The 21,249-nt window shown below is 45.4% G+C and overlaps 2 protein-coding genes across 2 annotated transcripts in view; one reads left to right on the plus strand and one right to left on the minus strand.

Moving 5' to 3' along the window:
- The window catches only part of LOC141198575 (gastrula zinc finger protein XlCGF66.1-like), a 127,674-nt gene that overhangs the window by 10,418 nt on the left and 96,007 nt on the right, over positions 1-21,249 (minus strand). The window lies entirely within an intron of this gene.
- LOC141198598 (uncharacterized) lies at positions 10,306-19,478 on the plus strand. Its single transcript, XM_073663022.1, has 2 exons — positions 10,306-10,446; positions 16,603-19,478. Exons 1-2 carry the CDS (start codon positions 10,401-10,403, stop codon positions 17,571-17,573), a joined length of 1,017 nt encoding a protein of 338 aa, XP_073519123.1. The 5' UTR covers positions 10,306-10,400; the 3' UTR covers positions 17,574-19,478.

A 21,249-nucleotide genomic window follows, 5' to 3' on the forward strand; every position in this document is an offset into this window, starting at 1 on the left:
CAGTGCTGAAATGACATGGGGACAGCATGGGGAAGACCCCTGGAAGGATTTCTGACTCCCAGGTCACTGCTGTCAACAACGTTGTCAAAGTATTACGCCACTTTTACAGACTCACAATAAAACATACAAAAACGAAACCAAAATGGATTTTCCTGGGATATATGTCAAGGAACATCCTTTCCAGGGTAATGACTTGTATAGAAGGCAAAATAAATAACCAAAACCAAAAATACTCCTCCACACCTTGGGCTATGTTCACTTGTAGCGTTTTTCATGCGTTTTTGCACTTTTGTATTGCTTTCAACCAAGATAAATGCATTCACCAGGAAATGTCATTTTTACATTTTACAACCTTATCTGGCCATGTGGTGTGTGACACATCATCAGACACATGCATACAGTGCTGAAAAGTCATGGGAACAGCATGGGGAAGACCTCTGGAAGCATCTCTGACTCCCAGGTCACTGCCTAAAAGCATGCCCATCATAAGTGATCCTTGGCGCATGCAAAGATGGCTCCCGCCATGCACCTGTCATTGCAGACTTGCAACAATCACCGTCCACGTCCTTGTCCCAGTGCAGCGTTCAGTTGTCCCTACCCCATTCCTTGGAATGCAAGCACAAGTATGCAGGCAGCCACCCACCCATCCACCCACAGGCTGCAATACTATACTGCAGCTCTTTGCACTTGAAATATGGCCTTTTAAGCTCATAGAGGTGGAAGCTTTTCACAACCTCATGCCGGCGGCGGCCGGGTGTCCATACTTGGTCCCCAGCCGCCACTATATTTCCCAGTATCGCCTCCGCCTTCCACAAGCACGGGTCCCACAACATTACCCGTTCCCTCCCCAGTGCACTTACTGGGAAGGACCGCCTAACCACAAAAATGTGAATGTGGCCAGGGATGGTACGGAGCCAGTCCACAACTTTTTTTGCTGACAGTTGTATTTAGCTCGGTGAAAGGACTGGCATAGAGGGAAACCATATCTACCCTGCATGTCATTTCTCCCAGGAAGTCTTGTAAAGCTGCTTGCACTTGAAACGTGGCCTTTTAGGCTCGTGGAGGCGGAAGCTTTTCACAACCACATGCCTCATGCCTCGTGTCCATACTCGGTCCCCAGCCGTCACTATAAATCCTTTCCAACATCTGCAGTGTAGAGTTCCAAAGCGTGGGGACATCACACCAGTCTGTGAGCCGGAAGCTGCAAATGCTGCTGAAACACGGCAAGGGCGGTGGAAGCTGACTTTCTAAAATGGGCACACAGGCGCCGTACTTTAACAAGCAGATCCGGCAGCTCCGGGTAGGATTTGAGAAACCGCTGAACCACGAGGTTAAGCACATGGGCCAGGCGAGCTCCCCTCGCCTCAGAGCCGCCACCAGGTTCCGGCCATTGTCACACACGACCAGGCCTGGCTGTAGGTTCAGCGGTGTGAGCCACAGATCTGCCTGGTCTTTCAGAGCTGTCCACATCTCTTCAGCATTGTGCGGTTTTTCACCTAAGCATATTAGCTTCAGCACAGCCTGTTGCCACTTGGCCGAGGCAGTGCTGCAGTGCTTCCAGCTTGTAACTGATGTGATCATTTCGGAGATGGAGGCTGAAGAGGCTGAGGAGGATGAGGTGCAGGAGCTGTAGACCGTGGGGGCAACCCTGATTGACCTAGGGCCCGCAATACTTGGCGTCGGGAGGACATGTTTCGTCCCAAGGTCCGACTGGGTCCCCGCTTCCACTATATTAACCCAGTGTGCCGTCAGCGAGATGTACTGTCCCTGCCCACAAGCACTTGTCCAAGTGTCCGTGGTTAGGTGGACTTTACCGGTAACTGCGTTGTTGAGAGCAAGGCTAATATTTTGGGACACGTGCTTGAGTAATGCGGGGACGGCACACTGGGAGAAATAGTGGCGGCTGGGGACTGAGTACCGAGGGACGGCGGCCGCCGCAATCAGGTTGCAGAATGCTTCCGTCTCCACGAGCCTAAAAGGCAACATTTCGAGCACAAGCAGTTGTGAAATGTGAGAACTTAGTAGTGTAGCCTGTGGGGCGTTGGCTGCATAATTGCGCTTGCGTTCCAAGGACTGGGGTATGGACAACTGAACGCTGCGCTGGGACAAGGACGTGGACATGCTTCCTGATGCTGCTACTTGAGAATTTGCAACAACAGGTGCAGGGCAGGAGGCATCTTCGCATGCACCATGGGCAGGGGATTGGCTTGCATGCACAAAAGCAGAAGAAGCAACAGTGCCACCCACAGACACTGTTCCTGGACCCGGGGTTCGACCCCCAAAGTCGGGTGCTTTGCTGCCATGTGCCTGATAATGCTGGTGGTGGTCAGGCTGGTCGTTTTGCCACTCCAGCTGATGCTGGCCTGGCAGGTGGTGCAAATGGCCTTTTTGGGGTTATCGGCAGAGTCTTTAAAACACAACCAGATTCGGGAAGACATAACAGTTGTACTGGCAACTTCCTTCGTGTTTGTGTTACGGGGAACGGTGGCCTGCCTTCTGTCTGCGGCCACCACACTGCTTCTTCCTGCTTGTTGGGGTGCTCTGCCTCCCTCCCCCTGTGTGCTGCTGTCCTCGCTCTGCATGTCCTAATGCCAGGTTGGGTCAGTTACTATATCATCCACCACCTCGTCTTCCACTTCCGCACCCTGGTCCTCCTCCTGACTTTCTGGCAATTGTGTCTCATCATCGTCCACCTCTTGTGACACTTTCCCAAAGTCGCCTTTTTGTAACCATGGCTGCTCAAATATTTGGGCATCGCTACACGCGATCTCCTCTTGCCCCGCTTCAAGTGGACCGGGAGAGAGGCCCGAATCTATAAATGGAAGAGTGAATAGCTCTTCAGAGTGTCCAAGTGTGGGATCAGTTGTCTCTGGGTACTCGGCCTGGTGGGAGGAAGGAGGATCAGGGTGAGGAATATGTGGTCCAGACTCACGGCTACTGAGACTTGACCGTGTGAAAGACAGGGTGGTGGTGGTGGGGCTAAGTGACTGGAAGCATTATCCGCTATCCAACCAACAACCTTTTGACACTGCTCTGGGTTAAATAGTGGTGTGCTGCGGTCGCCTAGAAAATTGGGACAGGAAGGTCAGGCGAGAAGATGTGGGTGTTTGTTGTGGCACAATTTCGGCTTGCCCACGGCCTTGTCCTCTGCATGCACCATTACCATCACGTCCAGTTGCCCGTCCTTTGCCACGTGCCTTGCCCATTTTAAATGGAGGACAGTATCTTCCACGCTCACTACAAATGACTGAGTTTGGAGCGAACTTATATGTGATCCGTGTGATGGAGAAACCAGTTTTAAATACCTGGCCTGTAGGTAAGTAGTTTGATCAGCAAACTGCTGTGAATTGCTTCACTGACACACTGAAATTTTTTTTTAATGGAGGCCAGAAATGGCAGTATTTTCTGACAACGTATATGTGAGCCATGTGATGGAGAAAATACAGTTTTAAATAGATGGATTTTTAGCGCTGTAATATGGAAAGGACCTGGCTGTATTCTGCAGTGCCAACAAGCAAATGGCGCAGAAAAACGGTGTTCTCTGGATTGCTTTATAAGCAAATAATGAGGATTAAGATCCAAAGAAAAGTATTCCTGGCCCTGAGACCTAGGGCCTTTGTATACAAATATGTAACAGCAGCAGAAGGCAGAATTGGAATGGAGCCTCTTGTGCTATATGCACTGCAGTCTGCTATATACACTGCCTGCCTGCCTATATACACTGCCTGCCTGATATCTCTGCAGATGGATTAGTCCTCAGAAGGACTGTTTGTTAAGATGGATATGTGTAATGTACGGTTTTTCTCCCTACATTACCTAATACACAAGCAAATCTCTCCCTGACGCAGCAGCAGCTCCCTACACTCTCTGATCTGGAGTGACTGTGACGAGCATGGCGGCGCCAGGTCTTATATACACCTGATGACGCTGTGCGGCCAGCCAATCACTGTAATGCCCACAACCAACATGGCTATGGCATCACAGTGCATGGCAGGCAATCCTTGCATGTTCATTGGCTCTGTAAAGAGCGCCAAACATGCAGGGAGGGGACCCGAGCTCCCGCCTGAGCAACCCGGAAATACTCGCCGAAATTGTCGAGCACCATGATGCTCGGGCGAGTACCGAGTAGTAGCGAGCACGTTCGCTCATCACTACTTAGCACCTTTTGTGCTATCATTTGTCCAAGCTACTTCTGCTGTGGGTGATAATTTGCATACAGACAGATGGTGGATTGTCAGCTCCTCTCTTCTAACAAATACTATAGGGGAGGAGGGGTGAAAAGTTGGGGGAAATTATTAATATTTTCTTAATACTTCCATGACAACCATCATAATACTTGCCTGTCGGGTTTAATCCACATCAGCAGTCACTGATGTGACTGTTCTACACAACAGCCACTGCGGTCAGGGTCAGCTGCGGTGCCGTGAGATCACTTGGGTTCATCAGCTGAACTGAACTTTCTAACAGCAGCTCAGCACTACACACTGCCTGTCTGTGTCAGTGTGCAGCTGGCGGTCATGTAGAGCAGTCACATTAGTGACTGCTGATGTGGATTACGTCCGACAGTTGATTATTATGGTGTTTTTTTATTTGTTCTCATTTACAATGGACAAGGGCATGAGGCATTAGGTGTTAGGTAAGTATACCTGTGTTGTTTATTTTTAAATAAATGTGTAAAATGTTGTGTCTGTCTCTCGCGTTTTTCTACAAACGATCGTGCGGAATACAAAATGTACTGTGGGGACTCTTTTTCCTGAATCTGGTGTTCATGTTTATTGCCTGTCTATTAACCCCTTTACGACCTTGGGATTTTCCGTTTTTGCATTTTTGTTTTTTTGCTCCCCTTGTTCTCAGAGCCATAGCGTTTTTTATTTTTTGGGCAATATGGCCATGTGAGGGCTTATTTTTTGAGGGACAAGTTGTACTTTTAAGCCATTACTAGTTTTACCATATCGTGTACTGGAAAATGGGAAAAAAAATTCCAAGTGCGGTGAAATTGCAAAAAAAAATGCAATCCCACAGTTGTTTTTTGTTTTTTTTTCTTTCCACGTTCACTGGATGCTAAAACTGACCTGCCATCATTATTCTCCAGGTCATTACGAGTTCGAAGATACCAAACATGTAAAGGTTCTTTTTTATTTAAGTGATGAAAAAAATCCAAAGTTTGCAAAAAAAAAAAAAAAATGGCGCCATTTTCCAAGACCCGTAGCGTCTCCATTTATCAGGATCTGGGGCCGGCTGAGAGATTATTTTTTGCGCGCCGGGCTGACGTTTTTATTGATACCATTTTAGGGTAGGTACAATGTTTTGATCGCCCGTTATTGCATTTTATTGTAATGTTAGTACATCCAGGAAAGGCAACTGTTTATAACTCAACTCTGATGTAAATCTACTTAACTCTATTGATTCCGCTGACAAATTCAAGAAATTGTTCACTCATCTTTGACCAGATGATACAGGTGCATCTCACTAAATTAGAATATCATCAAAAAGTTAATTTATTCCAGTTCTTCAATACAAAAAGTGAAACTGCTATATTATATAGAGTCATTACACACAGAGGGATCTATTATATAGAGTCATTACACACAGAGGGATCTATTATATCGAGTCATTACACACAGAGGGATCTATTATACAGAGTCATTACACACAGAGGGATCTATTATATAGAGTCATTACACACAGAGGGATCTATTATACAGAGTCATTACACACAGAGGGATCTATTATATAGAGTCATTACACACAGAGGGATCTATTTCAAGTGTTTATTTCGGTTAAAGTTGATGATTATGGCTTACAGCCAATGAAAACACAAAAGTCATTATCTCAGTAAATTAGAATAATTAACAAAAAACACCTGCAACGGCTTCCTAAGTGTTTAAAAATGTCCCATAGTCTGTTTCAGTAGGCTCCACAATCATGGGGAAGACTGCTGACTTGACAGATGTCCAGAAGGCAGACACTGACATACTCCACAAGGTCCCAGATTTCCAATTTTCATTTGGAAATCAAGGTCCCAGAGTCTGCTTGAGCTCTAGTGTGAAGTTTCCACAATCAGTGATGGTTTGGGGGGCCATGTCATCTGCTGGTGTAGGTCCACTGTGTTTTATCAACACCAAAGTCAGCTCAGCCATCTACCAGGAAATTTTAGAGCACTTCATGCTTCCCTCTGCCGACAAGCTTTTGGGAGATGGAAATCTCATTCTCCAGCAGGACTTGTCACCTGTACACACGGCCAAAAGTACCTATACCTGGTTTAAAAACAGTATCACTGTACTTGATTGGCCAGTAAACTCGCCCGACCTTAACCAAACAAAGAATCTATGGGGTATTGTCAAGAGGAAGATAAGAGACACCAAACCCAACAATGCAGACGAGCTGAAGGCTGCTATCAAAGCCACCTGGGCTTCCATAACCCCTCAGCAGTGCCACAGGCTGATCGCCTCCATGCCACATTGATGTAGTAATTGATGCAAAAGGAGTCCTGACCAAGTATTGAGTGCATTTACTGAACAGACATTTCAGCTTTTAAAAATATTTTTCAAGCTGTTGTTATCAAGTATTCTAATTTACTGAGATAATGACGTTTGTGTTTTCATTGGCTGTAAGCCATAATCATCAACATTAACAGAAATAAACACTTGAAATAGATCACTCTGTGTGTAATGACTCTATATAATAGATCCCTCTGTGTGTAATGACTCTATATAATAGATCACTCTGTTTGTAATGACTCTATATAATATAGGAGTTTCACTTTTTATATTGAAGAACTGAAATAAATTAACTTTTTGATGATATTCTAATTTTGTGGGATGCACCTGTATATTAATGATATTTTTATCTATACCCCAATATATGAAGGCCACCACTTATGATCATTCCTGAATATTGTAGATTCCTCCCACCAGCATAGGAAAAGGTTTTCATATGAGGGGGCACAGAGGCTCCCCATCGCAGTACCCCTGAGCTGGTGGAAGTACTTCCTATCAAAAATAAAGAAGTTATGAGTAAGAGTGAATTTTAGAAGATCCTCCATGAAGTCATTATGTCTGCTACACTCTATTGATCTCGATTTCAAGAAATGTCTTACTCCTCTGATATCATCCTCATGCAGAATATTACTGTACAAAGCCTCGATATCTAGTAAGGCCTGCTCCCCTACATGAATGTATACATGCTCGAGGGTCTACATGTAGGGGAGCAGGCAAAGGGAAAACCAACTCTAGAGGGATTATTCCAACTGCAAGACCTCAGGCGGTACTGGGGGAACATTATACTGTGTGGGGGGCATCATACATCCTGCATAAGGGGCATAATGGGGGCATTACACTGTGTGGGGGCATCATACATCCTACATAAGGGGCATAATGGGGGCATTACACTGTGTGGGGGCATCATACATCCTGCATAAGGGGCATAATGGGGGCATTACACTGTGTGGGGGCATCATACATCCTGCATAAGGGGCATAATGGGGGCATTACACTGTGGGGGCATCATACATCCTGCATAAGGGGCATAATGGGGACATTACACTGTGGGGTCAGTAAAGGGGTCCTGTACTATGAGAACAATACGTTTCCTCCTTCCTGTCTCCATAGTTGGGTCGTATGTATCTATTACAGGAAACAGAACAAAAACCTTATGATTCTTATAAAGGGGCAACACAAGACCCCAAAAGAGTCTCCGTGCTGAAGGGGTTAATGCCCCCTGCGCCCAGTAATGGGGTCTCCACATACCTCCACCTGCAGAGCCGCCACCACATATATGGCTGCTCTGTGCGCACAGGAGCTGTGATGAGGTCACAGGAGGGGAGGAGTCAGGGGTCACATGATCAGGGGCCTCAGTGGATGCAGGACTCTGCTGTGCTGGTTGTCATGGTGCTGGATGAGCTGAAGTTTATGTGTGGGGTCAGGAGGGGTTTACAGGGGGGATGTAGCAGAGCCGCGTGTGTACGAGGTGTACGGAGCAGAGCCGCGTGTGTACGAGGTGTACGGAGCGGAGCCGCGTGTGTACGAGGTGTACGGAGCGGAGCCGCGTGTGTACGAGGTGTACGGAGCGGAGCCGCGTGTGTACGAGGTGTACGGAGCGGAGCCGCGTGTGTACGAGGTGTACGGAGCAGAGCCGCGTGTGTACGAGGTGTACGGAGCAGAGCCGCGTGTGTACGAGGCGTACGGAGCGGAGCCGTGTGTGTACGAGGCGTACGGAGCGGAGCCGCATGTGTACGAGGCGTACGGAGCGGAGCCGCGTGTGTACGAGGCATACGGAGCAGAGCCGCGTGTGTACGAGGCGTACTTAGCGGAGCCGTGTGTGTACGAGGTGTACGGAGCAGAGCCGCGTGTGTACGAGGTGTACGGAGCGGAGCCGCGTGTGTACGAGGTGTACGGAGCGGAGCCGCGCGTGTACGAGGTGTACGGAGCGGAGCCGCGCGTGTACGAGGTGTACGGAGCAGAGCCACGTGTGTACGAGGTGTACGGAGCGGAGCCGCGTGTGTACGAGGCGTACGGAGCAGAGCCGCGTGTGTACGAGGCGTACGGAGCGGAGCCGCGTGTGTACGAGGCGTACGGAGCGGAGCCGCGTGTGTACGAGGCGTACGGAGCGGAGCCGCGTGTGTACGAGGCATACGGAGCGGAGCCGCGTGTGTACGACGCGTACGGAGCACGGTGTACGGAGCAGAGCCGCGTGTGTACGAGGCGTACGGAGCGGAGCCGTGCATGTACGAGGCGTGCGGAGCGGAGCCGGGCGTGAACGAGGCGTGCGGAGCGGAGCTGGGCTTGTACAAGGCGTACGGAGCGGAGCCGCGCGTGTACGAGGCGTACGGAGCGGAGCCGCGCGTGTACGAGGCGTACGGAGCGGAGCCGCGCGTGTACGAGGCGTACGGAGCGGAGCCGTGCGTGTACGAGGCGTACGGAGCGGAGCCGGGCGTGTACGAGGCGTACGGAGCGCAGCCGGGCGTGTACGAGGCGTGCGGAGCGGAGCCGGGCGTGTACGAGGCGTGCGGAGTGGAGCCGGGCGTGTACGAGGTGTACGGAGCGGAGCCGGGCGTGTACGAGGCGTGCGGAGCGGATCCGGGCGTGTACGAGGCGTGCGGAGCGGAGCCGGGCGTGTACGAGGCTTGCGGAGCGGAGCCGGGCATATACGAGGCGTACGGAGCGGATGCTGCCCCTCTCCAGGAGCGATCACAGCAGCATGCACGGCATGAGACGTTCTTGTACTACACAGACTGTCCTGACAGAACACAGCTCGTCAGGACATAGCCCCAACCTCCAGCGACAGCCGGACAGTCCCATTGGATCAGGGACGGTTGGGGGGTCTCTGTATATAAGTTGTGTGTGATAATTGTAGAATTATTAATGTCTTAGCATAAAAGGATGTGCCTGAGTGTTTGTGCCGGGGTCCACATTCATGGAGGGGTTGAGGCGGTGCTGGCTGTATTATGCAGACGGCATCTGCCTGTAACAGTAGTAACCAGAAACTACTAGAAACTCTGCACCAAAATGAAGCAAATCCTTATTCTGGGACCTTCGCCTTGTACGTAACACCCCCGGATCCGGTACAAGCCGGGCAGATGTTCTCATTCATGTCATTTTCTGCTTAAGGTTCTGCGGTTTTCTGGCCAACTATAAAAAAGAAAAAGCGTAAAACAATATTTGTTTCTGCTGCATTGACATAAGTGCAATCTTTCATTACATATAAATCTATTACACGTCGGGTCAATGCTGTAAAGGACAGTAAAGTGCCATGGTTGTGGTTGTGGTTTTTGGGTCACTCAACTTCCCTCGCAAATGCAATCAGAAACTTGTAACTACTGATCTCTCCACAAGAAGAAGCCGACAACTCCATCAATGGGATCATTTTATAAAATTAGGTCTTCGCAAGATGAAAATGGTCTCACAAACCACATTTTTTTTAAATGTTCATAAAAAAACCCAAACAAACAAAAATAATAACCTTACTTTGATTTTCCCCCCATTTTTCAATACTTTATGTGCTAAATTGAATGTTGTCATTCCAAAGAACAACTAGTCCCACAAAACACAAGCCCTCCGTCTATGTGAATGAAAAAACAAAGTTATATTTTTTGGGAAAAAGGGGAGGAAAAAAACAAAAAATTGGTCTTGTCAGAATAATGTAATTGCTATATATATATATTTTTAAAATTGAATAATTTTACCCCAAAGTTGTGATCTCTTATAATATTATCATTCTTCATGTGAGATTAATCATTAGTCTGTAGATAAATCCAAACATCTGGAAGATGTAGAACAATATATCTCTGATTCTCTTCTGCCAGGATAAGCGCCTCCTTTCTGTCCTTTCTGTGATTGAGAAAACGCTTGAAAGATTCAGAAAGTCCGATGAGTTTTTGGAGCTTATTGTAAAGGGCCTTAATGACGACCTGGGAAAGAAACCACCAGAAACAAAGGATCCAACCAGGTAAGTTCTAATGATCCCATCTGATAAAATGATCAGCTTTATTTCCATGGGATTGTTCTGTAGAAGAGATGGGACCTGCAGCATTTTGATCCTGAACTTCACTATGTATAGATGTAGCAAAGCTTAATGTCACAATTCACACACCGCATTGATAAATTGTCTCAGAAGGTTAGCTCTCATAACAGAATTAACATCACTTATAGTGGAACTAAACTTACAATTTGTTTTCAGAATTGTGAAAATTATGGCACTTTGCAAAGCACTTCATTAGTTTCTTTGGCGTCATATCCATAAAATGATGATGATATTAAAGTGGCCTCCAGACCCTGCTTTTCCCCAGTGCAGGAGCGTTGCTGGGGTCCTAAGAGATCAGGGACCCCAGCCCCAAAGTACATGTTTCCCCATATAACCTCCCTGCCACTTAAAAGAGGATTTATACATATATAATTACACTATACCACTGTTACTAATCTAAAATACACTATACAAAGACCAATATTCCCAAAATTACTACTATACAAGGCCAAAATGATCCTGCTACACAATGTCCTCTACCATCACCACCACACAGTGAGTCCATATATGAAAGAAAACCCCGCAGGGTAAAAGACGATCAAAGGAGTCCAGGGAGTATAAAATCTATCATATTTATTCAGCAATAGAAGAATAGGATGATGGGGGAAGGGACACAACACATATGTGATTGTTAGACATGTAAGCAAAAAAAAGCAAGGCACGCAAGGAAGGGGCCATTCCAGGTATAATGGCTGTCTATAGTATCATCATGGGTGTACTAAAATATCCCAAAATAGACACCGCATATATTCCACTGGGGGCAGCAGTCATCATATGCAGGTGCATCTCACTAAATTACAATATCATCAAAAAGTTAATTTATTTCAGTTCTTCAATACAAACAGTGAAACTCATATATTATATAGAGTCATTACAAACAGAGAGATCTATTTCAAGTGTTTATTTCTGTTAATGTTGATGATTATGGCTTACAGCCAATGAAAACACAAAAGTTATTATCTCAGTAAATTAGAATAATTATCAAAAAACACCTGTAACGGCTTCCTAAGTGTTTCAAAATGTCCCATAGTCTGTTTCAGTAGGCTCCACAATCATGGGGAAGACTGCTGACTTGTGGTGTAATGCATGCAGGTGTCGGGGTCCTGATCCACACTCCATCCTTACCTGAGAGTGAGATACCGCACATCTGGATGAGGTGCAATACCTCTGTAGCAACCGAGCCCTCGGGGCGCTACAGATGCACCTGTATATATAAGGGGTGTGGGTGCTATCTTACTGTAAGGGGCTATGGGAGTCATCATGCTATAAATAAGGGGCAGTGGGGCCATCATATTATATAAAATGGGGAGTGGGTGCCAGAATACAGTTTATAAGGGGCTGTGGGGCCATCATAGAGTATAAAGGGAGCTGTAGGGGCCATAATATAGCGTACAAGTGGGTGTGGGGGCCATCATACAGTATATATTGGGCTGCGGGGGCCATCATACAGTGCAAAGGGAGCTGTGGGGACCATCAGACAATACATAGATAGCTGTGGGGACCATTATGCAGTGCATAGGGAGCTGTGGGGACCATTATGCAGTGCATAGGGAGATGTGGAGACCATCATACAGGGCATAGGGAGCTGTGGGGACCATTATACAGTGCGTAGGGAGCTGTGGGGACCATTATGCAGTGCATAGGGAGCTGTGGGGACCATTATGCAGTGCATAGGGAGTTGTTGGGACCATCATACCGAGTGTAGGGAGCTGTGGGGACTATCATACAGTACATAAGGAGCTGTGGGGACCATCATACAGTGTATAAGGAGCCGTGGTGACCATCATACAGTGTATAAGGAGCCGTGGGGACCATCATTCAGTGCATAAGGAGCTGCGGGGACCATCATACAGTGCGTAGAGAGCTATGGGGACCATCAGACAATGCATAGGGAGCTGTGGAGACAATCATACAGTGCCTAAGGAGCTGTGGGGACCATCATACAGTGCATAGGGAGATGTGAGGACCATCATACAGGGCATAGGGAGCTGTGGGGACCATTATGCAGTGCATAGGGAGCTGTGGGGACCATCATACCGAGCGTAGGGAGCTGCGGGGACCATCATACAGTACATAAGGAGCCGTGGGGACCATCATAAAGTGTATAAGGAGCCGTGGGACCATCATTCAGTGCATAAGGAGCTGCGGGGACCATCATACAGTGCGTAGAGAGCTATGATGACCATCATACAATGCATAGGGAGCTGTGGAGACCATCATACAATGCATAGGGAGCTGTGAAGACCATCATAAAGAGCATAGGGAGCTGTGAGGACCATCATACAGAGCACAGGGAGCTGTGGGGACCATCATACAGTGTCTAGGGAGCTGTGGGGACCCTCATACAGTATCTATGGAACTGTGGGGACAATCATACAGTGTGTAGGAAGCTGTGGGGACCATCATACAGTGTTTAGGGAGCTGTGGGGACCATCGTACAGTATCTAAGGAGCTGTGGGGACCATCATACAGTGCATAGGGGGCTGTGGGGACCATCATACAGTGCATAGGGAGCTGTGGGGACCATCATACAGAGCGTAGGGAGCTGTGGGGACCATCATACAGTGTGTATGGAGCTGTGGGACCATCATACAGTGTATAGGGAGCTGTGGGGACCATCATACAGAGCGTAGGGAGCTGTGGGGACCATGATACCAGTGCATATGGAGCTGTGGGTACCATCATACAGTGCATAGGGAGCTGTGGGGACCATCATACAGTGCATAGGGAGCTGTGGGGACCATCATACAGAGCGTAGGGAGCTGTGGGGACCATCATGCAGTATATAGGGATCTATGGGGACCATCATACAGTGCATAGGGAGCTGTGGGGACCATCATACAGTGTGTAGTGAGCTGTGGGACTATCATACAATATACAGGGTGCTATGGGGGCACTCAGGACATTATTTCTTTCAAATGGGTGCATCATCAGAAATTTCTTCTTTCACCACCCCGAAATCATCGTCCATAGACTTGAAGAAGAACTTTGTAGTTGGGTGTAGTTTGATTGTGGCTTTAAGGGGGCATTATTACTTAAAGGGGATACTCAACGGTATTTGTTGCTTGGAGGGAACAGTTCAGATATTGAAACTTTCATAAGAGCATATCTGGCATTATTACTTGCTAGGTAGCACAGTGGGGTCTTTACTACTTTCTATGGGACGCTATTATTTTTATAGGTCCCCTTTATCTGGCACACAGTCTTTGTAGCATTAATTGGTGGAGGGTAATCATAGTAATGACATAATTTTTGAAGTATTGAGGTTCCTATTCCACGTCGGAAGAGCAGGCAGCATGGGGAGGTTGTGCAGGGTGGGAATAGATGGGGACGGTGCTGGAAATGTGAGAAGTCAGATGGTCTTTGTACAGTGTGTTTTTTTATGTAGAGGCAATGGTCATATCATAATACTATGTACTCACTGTGTAGTGTTGATGGTAGAGGGCATTGTGTAGCGGGATTATTATTGCCTTATATAGAAGTAATTTTGGGAATATTGGTCTTTTAGTTGTGTATTTTAGGTTAGCAACAATGGTGTACAGTAATTATATATGTATAGGTCCTCTTTTAAGTGGCGGGGAGGTTGTATTGGGGCTTTGGCCCCTGATCTTTTAGGACCCTAGCAACGTCCCAGCATACAAGGGATATCGGGCACAAAGTGTTCTGGACGTTTCCTTTACAGTATAAAGCATTTTCCACACAGTATCCTTCCTCTGTAATATACTCCAGGACTGGTGAGGCGCACTGTCGCTCCCTATTTCGCCATAACTCGGCCTCAGCACTGCAGTGCTGATCAGCAGGTCTGCTTACTTGTTCTTCGGTTTCGCGCACTATGTCTTCCACTACTGGCACCCTTGAACCCTTGCACTCGTGACTCCCACTAGTACATCATATTCAGTGCTGCTTTGGGGTCCATAACTCGGCGTCCAATCCAAGTACCCTTCTCTGTAAGGCCACTCTGTCTCATCGGTCCAAAAAAGTCGGGCGCACTTCATGGCCGCCTCATATAGAATGAATGGAGCAGCATTTTAGCATGCGTACCACCGTTCCAATCTAAAGGGGGTGAAGGTTCCTGTAGATTGGAGCTTGTTTTCATTGGACAACCCCTTTATTTTTTCACACACTGTTTTTGCATTTAAGTCTATTTTTTGGTAAATATTCGATGACCTGGTGTAATTTGTGATGTGTTGTTGTTCACCTGAGGTTGTATTGACCTCATTTTATAACTTCTAAGGACCAGACTTTTTTTTAACCCCTTTCCAACCCATGCCGTATTAGTACGCATTTTTGCGTACTGCCCGTTCAGTGAGGGCTGCTGCGCTGAGCCCTCACTGAACCGAGCACATGTCAGCTGATTATTACAGCTGACATGTGCCCGCAACAGCCGCGGGTGGAATCGCGATCCACCCGCGGCTGTTAACCTGTTAAATGCCGCTGTCAATCTCCGACAGCGGCATTTAACGCGCGCTTCCGGGTAGCGCGTCATAAGCCCCGCCCACCGGCGACCCCGCCACGTGATCGCGGGTCGCCGATGGGCGTGCATGACAACCCAGGGTCTGCAGCAGACGCCTGTGATTGTCATGATCTCGTCGCTATGAGCGCCACCTAGTGGTCGGCGCTCATAGCACAGGACCATTTCTGCTGCATACAGGGGACCTGCTGGTCCCCTGTATGTAGCAGAGCCGATCAGACAACTGCTGCCTCTAGTCTCCTATGGAGACTATTGAAGCATGCAGTAAATGAAAAAAAAAGTTTTTAAAAAAATAAAAAAAATGAAAAAAATATAAAAGTTTAAATCACCCCCCTTTTGCCCCACTCAAAATAAAATAATAAAAAATAAACCCCACATACATATATTTGGTATCACCATGTTCAGAATCGCCCGATCTATCAAAATAAAAAAAGAATTAATCCGATTGGTAAACGGCGTAACGAGAAAAAAATTCTAAACACCAGAATTACGTTTTTTGGTCGCCGCAAAATTGCAATAAAATGCAATAACGGGCGATCAAAACATCGGATCTACCCCAAAATGTTATCAATAAAAACATCAGCCCAGCGCGCAAAAAATAAGCCCTCACCCAGCCCCAGATCACGAAAAATGGAGACGCTACAGGTCTTGGAAAATGGCGCTATTTTTTTTTTTTTTTTACCAAATTTTGGAATTTTTTTTCACCACTTAAATATAAAAGAAGCCGGGTCATTCCACATCAAGTGGACCAGTTTTAAAAATCGTCCCCACTCGACCTTCTCTGATTTTGTTGAAAATTTATAAGGATGTACATGTAGGTTTGAATAGAGGTTCTGTAAATTTTTAGAGCCAGATCTCAAATACATTGGGCAATGTTGACCTTTTACTGCAGGTTCCACCAAGCCTGCGGCTTCAGCTAAGAGGATTTTGCAAACTTTGGCACATAGCCATTAGAGTTCTATACTGGCTATGATGCTGAAATTTGGCATACTAGCTCAACTTTTGCTGCTAAACACAATAAAATTATTACCGGCCATGACAAAACAATATTTCGGCCGCAATTTTGTGTCAAAGTAGCTTGTAAAACGCGTCGCATAAAATTTATGCCAAACTTTGCCCATATATAACTCAAGACCAAAAACCAATAGTAACTGGTGCTTTGCCCTGTACACCAAACATCTACATGACTTTGCATTGCTGCAATATCACGGTCAAACCATATGTATTTGTGGAAATATTCACACCCACATATGATGAAAAACTTAAAAAAAACGAATTTTACCTATTTTTAGGTCAAATTTCTCAAAAAGGGTACCCCTAAAATATATTAATTCTGATATCATTAGAAAGAGCACATTTTTCTCTACAAGGATCATTGTTTTTTTTTTTGGAGTCTCTCAGTTTAAGAAAAGAAAAATGCCACTGAACATGGTGTTATTTATGCGCGTAATGCATTGATTTTGTGTTTGATTTTCAGATTCTTATCACATGTTACAGAGTTGTATTGTTGCTAGCAATGTCTATTATAATCAAAAACCTATAAACCTTTTTGTTTATGAAAAGTTATTGACTATTGTTACATTTTAATGCATATATTATTTATTTTTTAGCGTTGGAGAAAGAAATTGATGAAGAATCGGCCCAGTGCTCTATCGGCCTTGCGAACAATTCGAAGTGCCGCCTTAAGACATTCACCCATAGCAAGGATGAGTTGAAATTGTTTACAAGCTTTGGATTGGATGAACAGAAATTGCTGCGTCGACGAGTGGGACTAAATTTTGACGAACATTCACAAATCTGTTTACACCGTGAAGCTTCATTCTTGACCAAATATGAGCATTTGCAAAAATCGTGTTGCAATCCTTTTGGGAAGAAAGGTCATAACACCAAAAAGAATTTGCGAGCTATCAATTTGTTAGCAGCTGACCAGTTGAACGAATTTACAAAGAATGATGTGAAGCCTGGCCAGAAGATGTGTGCATCATGTCGAAAAGAATTTGCTAACAGGAAAAAATCAGCTGATCCAGTTTCCTCTGAATCAGATCCAGATGGAATGGAATGTTCTCCTGAAATTCTAAATTCAAGCTTAACATCCATTGGCGTCTCTCCTCTGAAATATCCACGGGTAAGCCAGCGGGATTCACTTGGATATGCAAGGAGAAAGATAAGCCAGGTGCAAAATGCATTTCCTAGCAAGATTGCTTCAATTGGAGGGCTTGAGCCGAAAGACATTGAGCAAACAAAAACAGCACAGTGCAAAATGTGTCTGGATTACAATCACCTTTTGGCAGATTTGAAGCAAAAGCTGCAGGTGTCCAGTCGGGCAGAAAAGGTCCAAATCTTGACATTGGCACCTAAAAGTTGGTCCATTAAGGCTATATCAGACGAATTCGGTGTCTCTGAACGAATGGTCAAACAAGCTCGAAAGCTTAAATGTGAACATGGGATCTTAGCCTTACCTAGAATCAAGTGTGGCAAGAAAGTTTCTGAGGAAGTGAAGAAAAAGGTGCAGGCTTTTTTGAGGATGATGAATTCAGTCGAATGTGCCCTGGTAAAAAAGACTATGTATCAGTGCGAATAGCAGGAGAAAAAAAGCAGATGCAAAAGCGACTATTACTGAGCAATATGAGGGAAATGTTTGTTGCCTATCAGGATCGGAAAGGCCCTGAAATTGGATTTTCCAAGTTTTGTGAGCTTCGGCCAAAGTGGTGCGTAACCGTTGGATCTGCTGGAACACATTCCGTTTGTGTGTGTACCATTCACCAAAATGTCAAACTAATGCTTGCAGCATGCCCAATCAATGATGACTACAAAGAGCTCATATGCAAAATGGTCTGTGGAATTGAATCCAAGGACTGTATGCTTGGCCGTTGTGATAAATGCCCGGGTCCTGAAGTTTTAAAAGAATTTCTAGTCAATGTGTTTGTCAACAGTGACCCTGAAGATATTATTGAGTTCAAATAATGGATTTATACTCATCGAGGCACGCTTGATACCAAACAACTGACTATAGAAGATTTCATTGAAGAATTGGTTTTGAAAATTTCTAAACTTTGTAGCCATCACTACATCGCCAAGCACCAAAGTAGCTATTTGAAATCGTTGAAGGAAAATCTGAGACCTGGAGAGCTTGTGATCCTTATGGACTTTGCTGAAAATTACTCATTTATTGTTCAAGATGCCATTCAAGGTTTCCACTGGGAAAATAGTCAAGCTACAGTACACCCATTTGTAATTTACTTCAAGGAGTTAAATGGTGAAGCTGCGCAGAACATCAGCTTGTGCATAATCAGTGATTGCTCACGACATGACACAGTTGCAGTCCACACTTTCTTAACAGTAATTGTGGAGTATCTCAAGACTCTCATCTATGGGATTCGTCATATCCACTACTTCAGCGATGGATCTGCAGCCCAGTACAAAAATGTAAAAAATTTTCTCAACTTGTGCCACCACAATGCTGATTTCAATATCAGCGCTGAATGGAATTTTTTTGGTACCAGTCATGGAAAGTCACCCTGTGATGGGATTGGAGGGACAGCAAAGAGGTTGGCAGCTCGTACCAGTCTTCAACGCCCAACTGAAAACCAAATACTGACCCCGGTGGATTTATTCAACTTTTGCAACGAGCAAATGCATGGAATCAAATTATTTTTTTGTTCCAAAAGAAAAAATTGATGAAATACGGGTAGTTCAAGAGGAAAGGTTCAAAGATGGACATACAATTGCTGGAACAAGAGAAAATCACCAGTTTGTGCAAATTGATGACAAAAAGATTCACATTTCAAGGGTGTCAAATGACCCAGCATCTTTCATTGCCCATGTAGATAGATCTGTCAGATCAGAAATGCCTTTTGTGCCAATTGCAAACCTCCAGCCAGGGCAATACATTGCCTGCATTTACGATAGGAACTGGTGGATTGGAAATATTTCTGAAATTTCAGTCGACGACCATGATGCATTAATAAATTTTATGCATCCTCATGGACCAGCTAGCTTCTTTCACTGGCCTGTGAGAAATGATACATGCTGGATTCCCGAGCAGTCAATCATTGCAATAATTCCAGCACCAGCTGCAACAGCAGTGGGCCGACAATACAGCTTCTCTGAACCGATTATGTTGCAAATTCAGCAACAATTCCAGATCACTTAGACTGAACATTATGGTTTTGGAACCAACAAAAGATACCCAATATTAGGCTTGGGATCCTAGGCAAAGACACCCACCCTCAGGCTTCGGAACCTGCGATAAAGAGACCGCCCGCGGCTGGCCTTGCACGGCTATCGGCCATGGCTCCTAGGTGATGGGGCTGCCAATTCTCGAAAGACAGCATTATTACAATTCTTAATAGGATTATAATACCAATTCTTAGGGAATTGGTTGTGGTATAACCACCATGGACCAACGCAAGGGTTTGAATAGTGCAGTTACCATTCATTGCTTATTAATAAATAACACCATGTTCAGTGGCATTTTTCTTTTCTTAAACTGAGAGACTCCAAAAAAAAAAAAACAATGATCCTTGTAGAGGAAAATGTGCTCTTTCTAATGATATCAGAATTAATATATTTTATGGGTACCCTTTTTGAGAAATTTGACCTAAAAATAGGTAAAATTCGTTTTTTTTAAGTTTTTCATCATATGTGTGTGTGAATATTTCCACAAATACATATGATTTGACCGTGATATTGCAGCAATGCAAAGTCATGGAGATGTTTGATGTACAGGGCAAAGCACCAGTTACTATTGGTTTTTGGTCTTGAGTTATATATGAGCAAAGTTTGGCATAAATTTTATGCGACGCGTTTTACAAGCTACTTTGACACAAAATTGAGGCCGAAATATTGTTTTGTCATAGCCGGTAATAATTTTATCGTGTTTAGCAGCAAAAGTTGAGCTAGTATACCAAATTTCAGCATCATAGCCAGTATAGAACTCTAATGGCTATGTGCCAAAGTTTGCAAAATCCTCTTAGCTGAAGCCGCAGGCTTGGTGGAACCTCCAGTGAAAGGTCAACAGTGCCCAATGTATTTGAGAACTGGCCCTACATGTACATCCTTATAAATTTTCAGCAAAATCGGAGGTCGAGTGGGGACCACTGGTCCACTTGACATGGAATGACTCAATCCTATACATGTTTGGTGTCTATGAACTCGTAATGACCTGTAGAATAAGAATGGCAGGTCAGTTTTAGCATTCAGTGAACGTGGTAAAAAAAATAAATAAAAAACAACTGTGGTATTGCACTTTTTTTGTAATTTTACCGCACTTTGAATTTTTTTCCCGTTTTCCCGTACATGATATGGTAAAACTAGTAATGGCGCTGAAAAGTACAACTCGTCCCGCAAAAAATAAGCCCTCACATGGCCATATTGCCCAAACAATAAAAACGCTATGGCTCTGGGAACAAGGGGAGCAAAAAACGAAAAAGCAAAAACGGAAAAAGCTCTGTTCCTTAAGGGGTTAATATATCCTGAATAGAACACAATAGAATTGTATGGAAAACATTATTGTGTTCTTCACAATTCAAGGCAACGTGTCCTTATGAGATCTTTTTCTTGAAGGTATATGGCCCTCAGGTTCTTTATCACCATGCAATCTGAAGAGCCAACTTAGACTAAGGCTGTGTTCACACGATGCGTATTTCATGCGTTTCCGCGGCGTTTTTGCAGTTGCGTAAACGCCGCGGAAACGCATGAAAAACGCATGGTAGAAGGGCAGCAATGTTCCCCAATGGAAATCCGCATGTGCTGTGCCCATGATGCGGATTTTTCCGCAGCGTTAACGCTGCGGTCAAAAATCCGCAGCATGTCAATTAATTTTGCGGAAACGCGGCGATTTCGCCGCCATTGACTTGCATTAGAACGCGCCAATTCCGCTAGACAGCATTTGTACTTGCGTAATTGGTGCGTTCTAATGTGCGGATGGTACCCGGGTGTGGAGGAGAGGAGAGTCTCATCTACACCCAGGTACCATTAAAAAAGCTGTAAAAAGAAGAATAAAATAAAAAATAAATGTATTCTTACCTTCTGTCGGCCCGCGCAGCACTCCCGCTTGGTTCCCGGCACTTGCAGTGAGTTGTAGGACCTGCGGTGACGTCAGAGTCATGTGACGGGTCACGTGACGCTGACGTCGGCAGGTCTTTCAATTCAAAGTTGCCGGGAGAACGGAGTGAGCAGGACAGCGCGGGCCATCGGAGGTAAGTATATACACTCTCTCGGGTCACACTATATAAATCCATGCTGTTTGCATGGAT

Source organism: Phyllobates terribilis, unplaced genomic scaffold (assembly GCF_046119375.1).
Source record: "Phyllobates terribilis strain yellow unplaced genomic scaffold, ASM4611937v1 Scaffold_98__1_contigs__length_5973952, whole genome shotgun sequence".
Classification (NCBI taxonomy): Eukaryota; Metazoa; Chordata; class Amphibia; order Anura; family Dendrobatidae; genus Phyllobates; species Phyllobates terribilis.

Excerpts from the sequence above, each read along its gene's own strand:
- LOC141198598 (XM_073663022.1), top strand. The coding sequence starts at position 10,401 with ATGACGACCTGGGAAAGAAACCACCAGAAACAAAGGATCCAACCAG. Across the intron at positions 10,447-16,602 it reads GAAACAAAGGATCCAACCAG|CGTTGGAGAAAGAAATTGAT; the intron begins GTAAGTTCTAAT and ends TTTATTTTTTAG.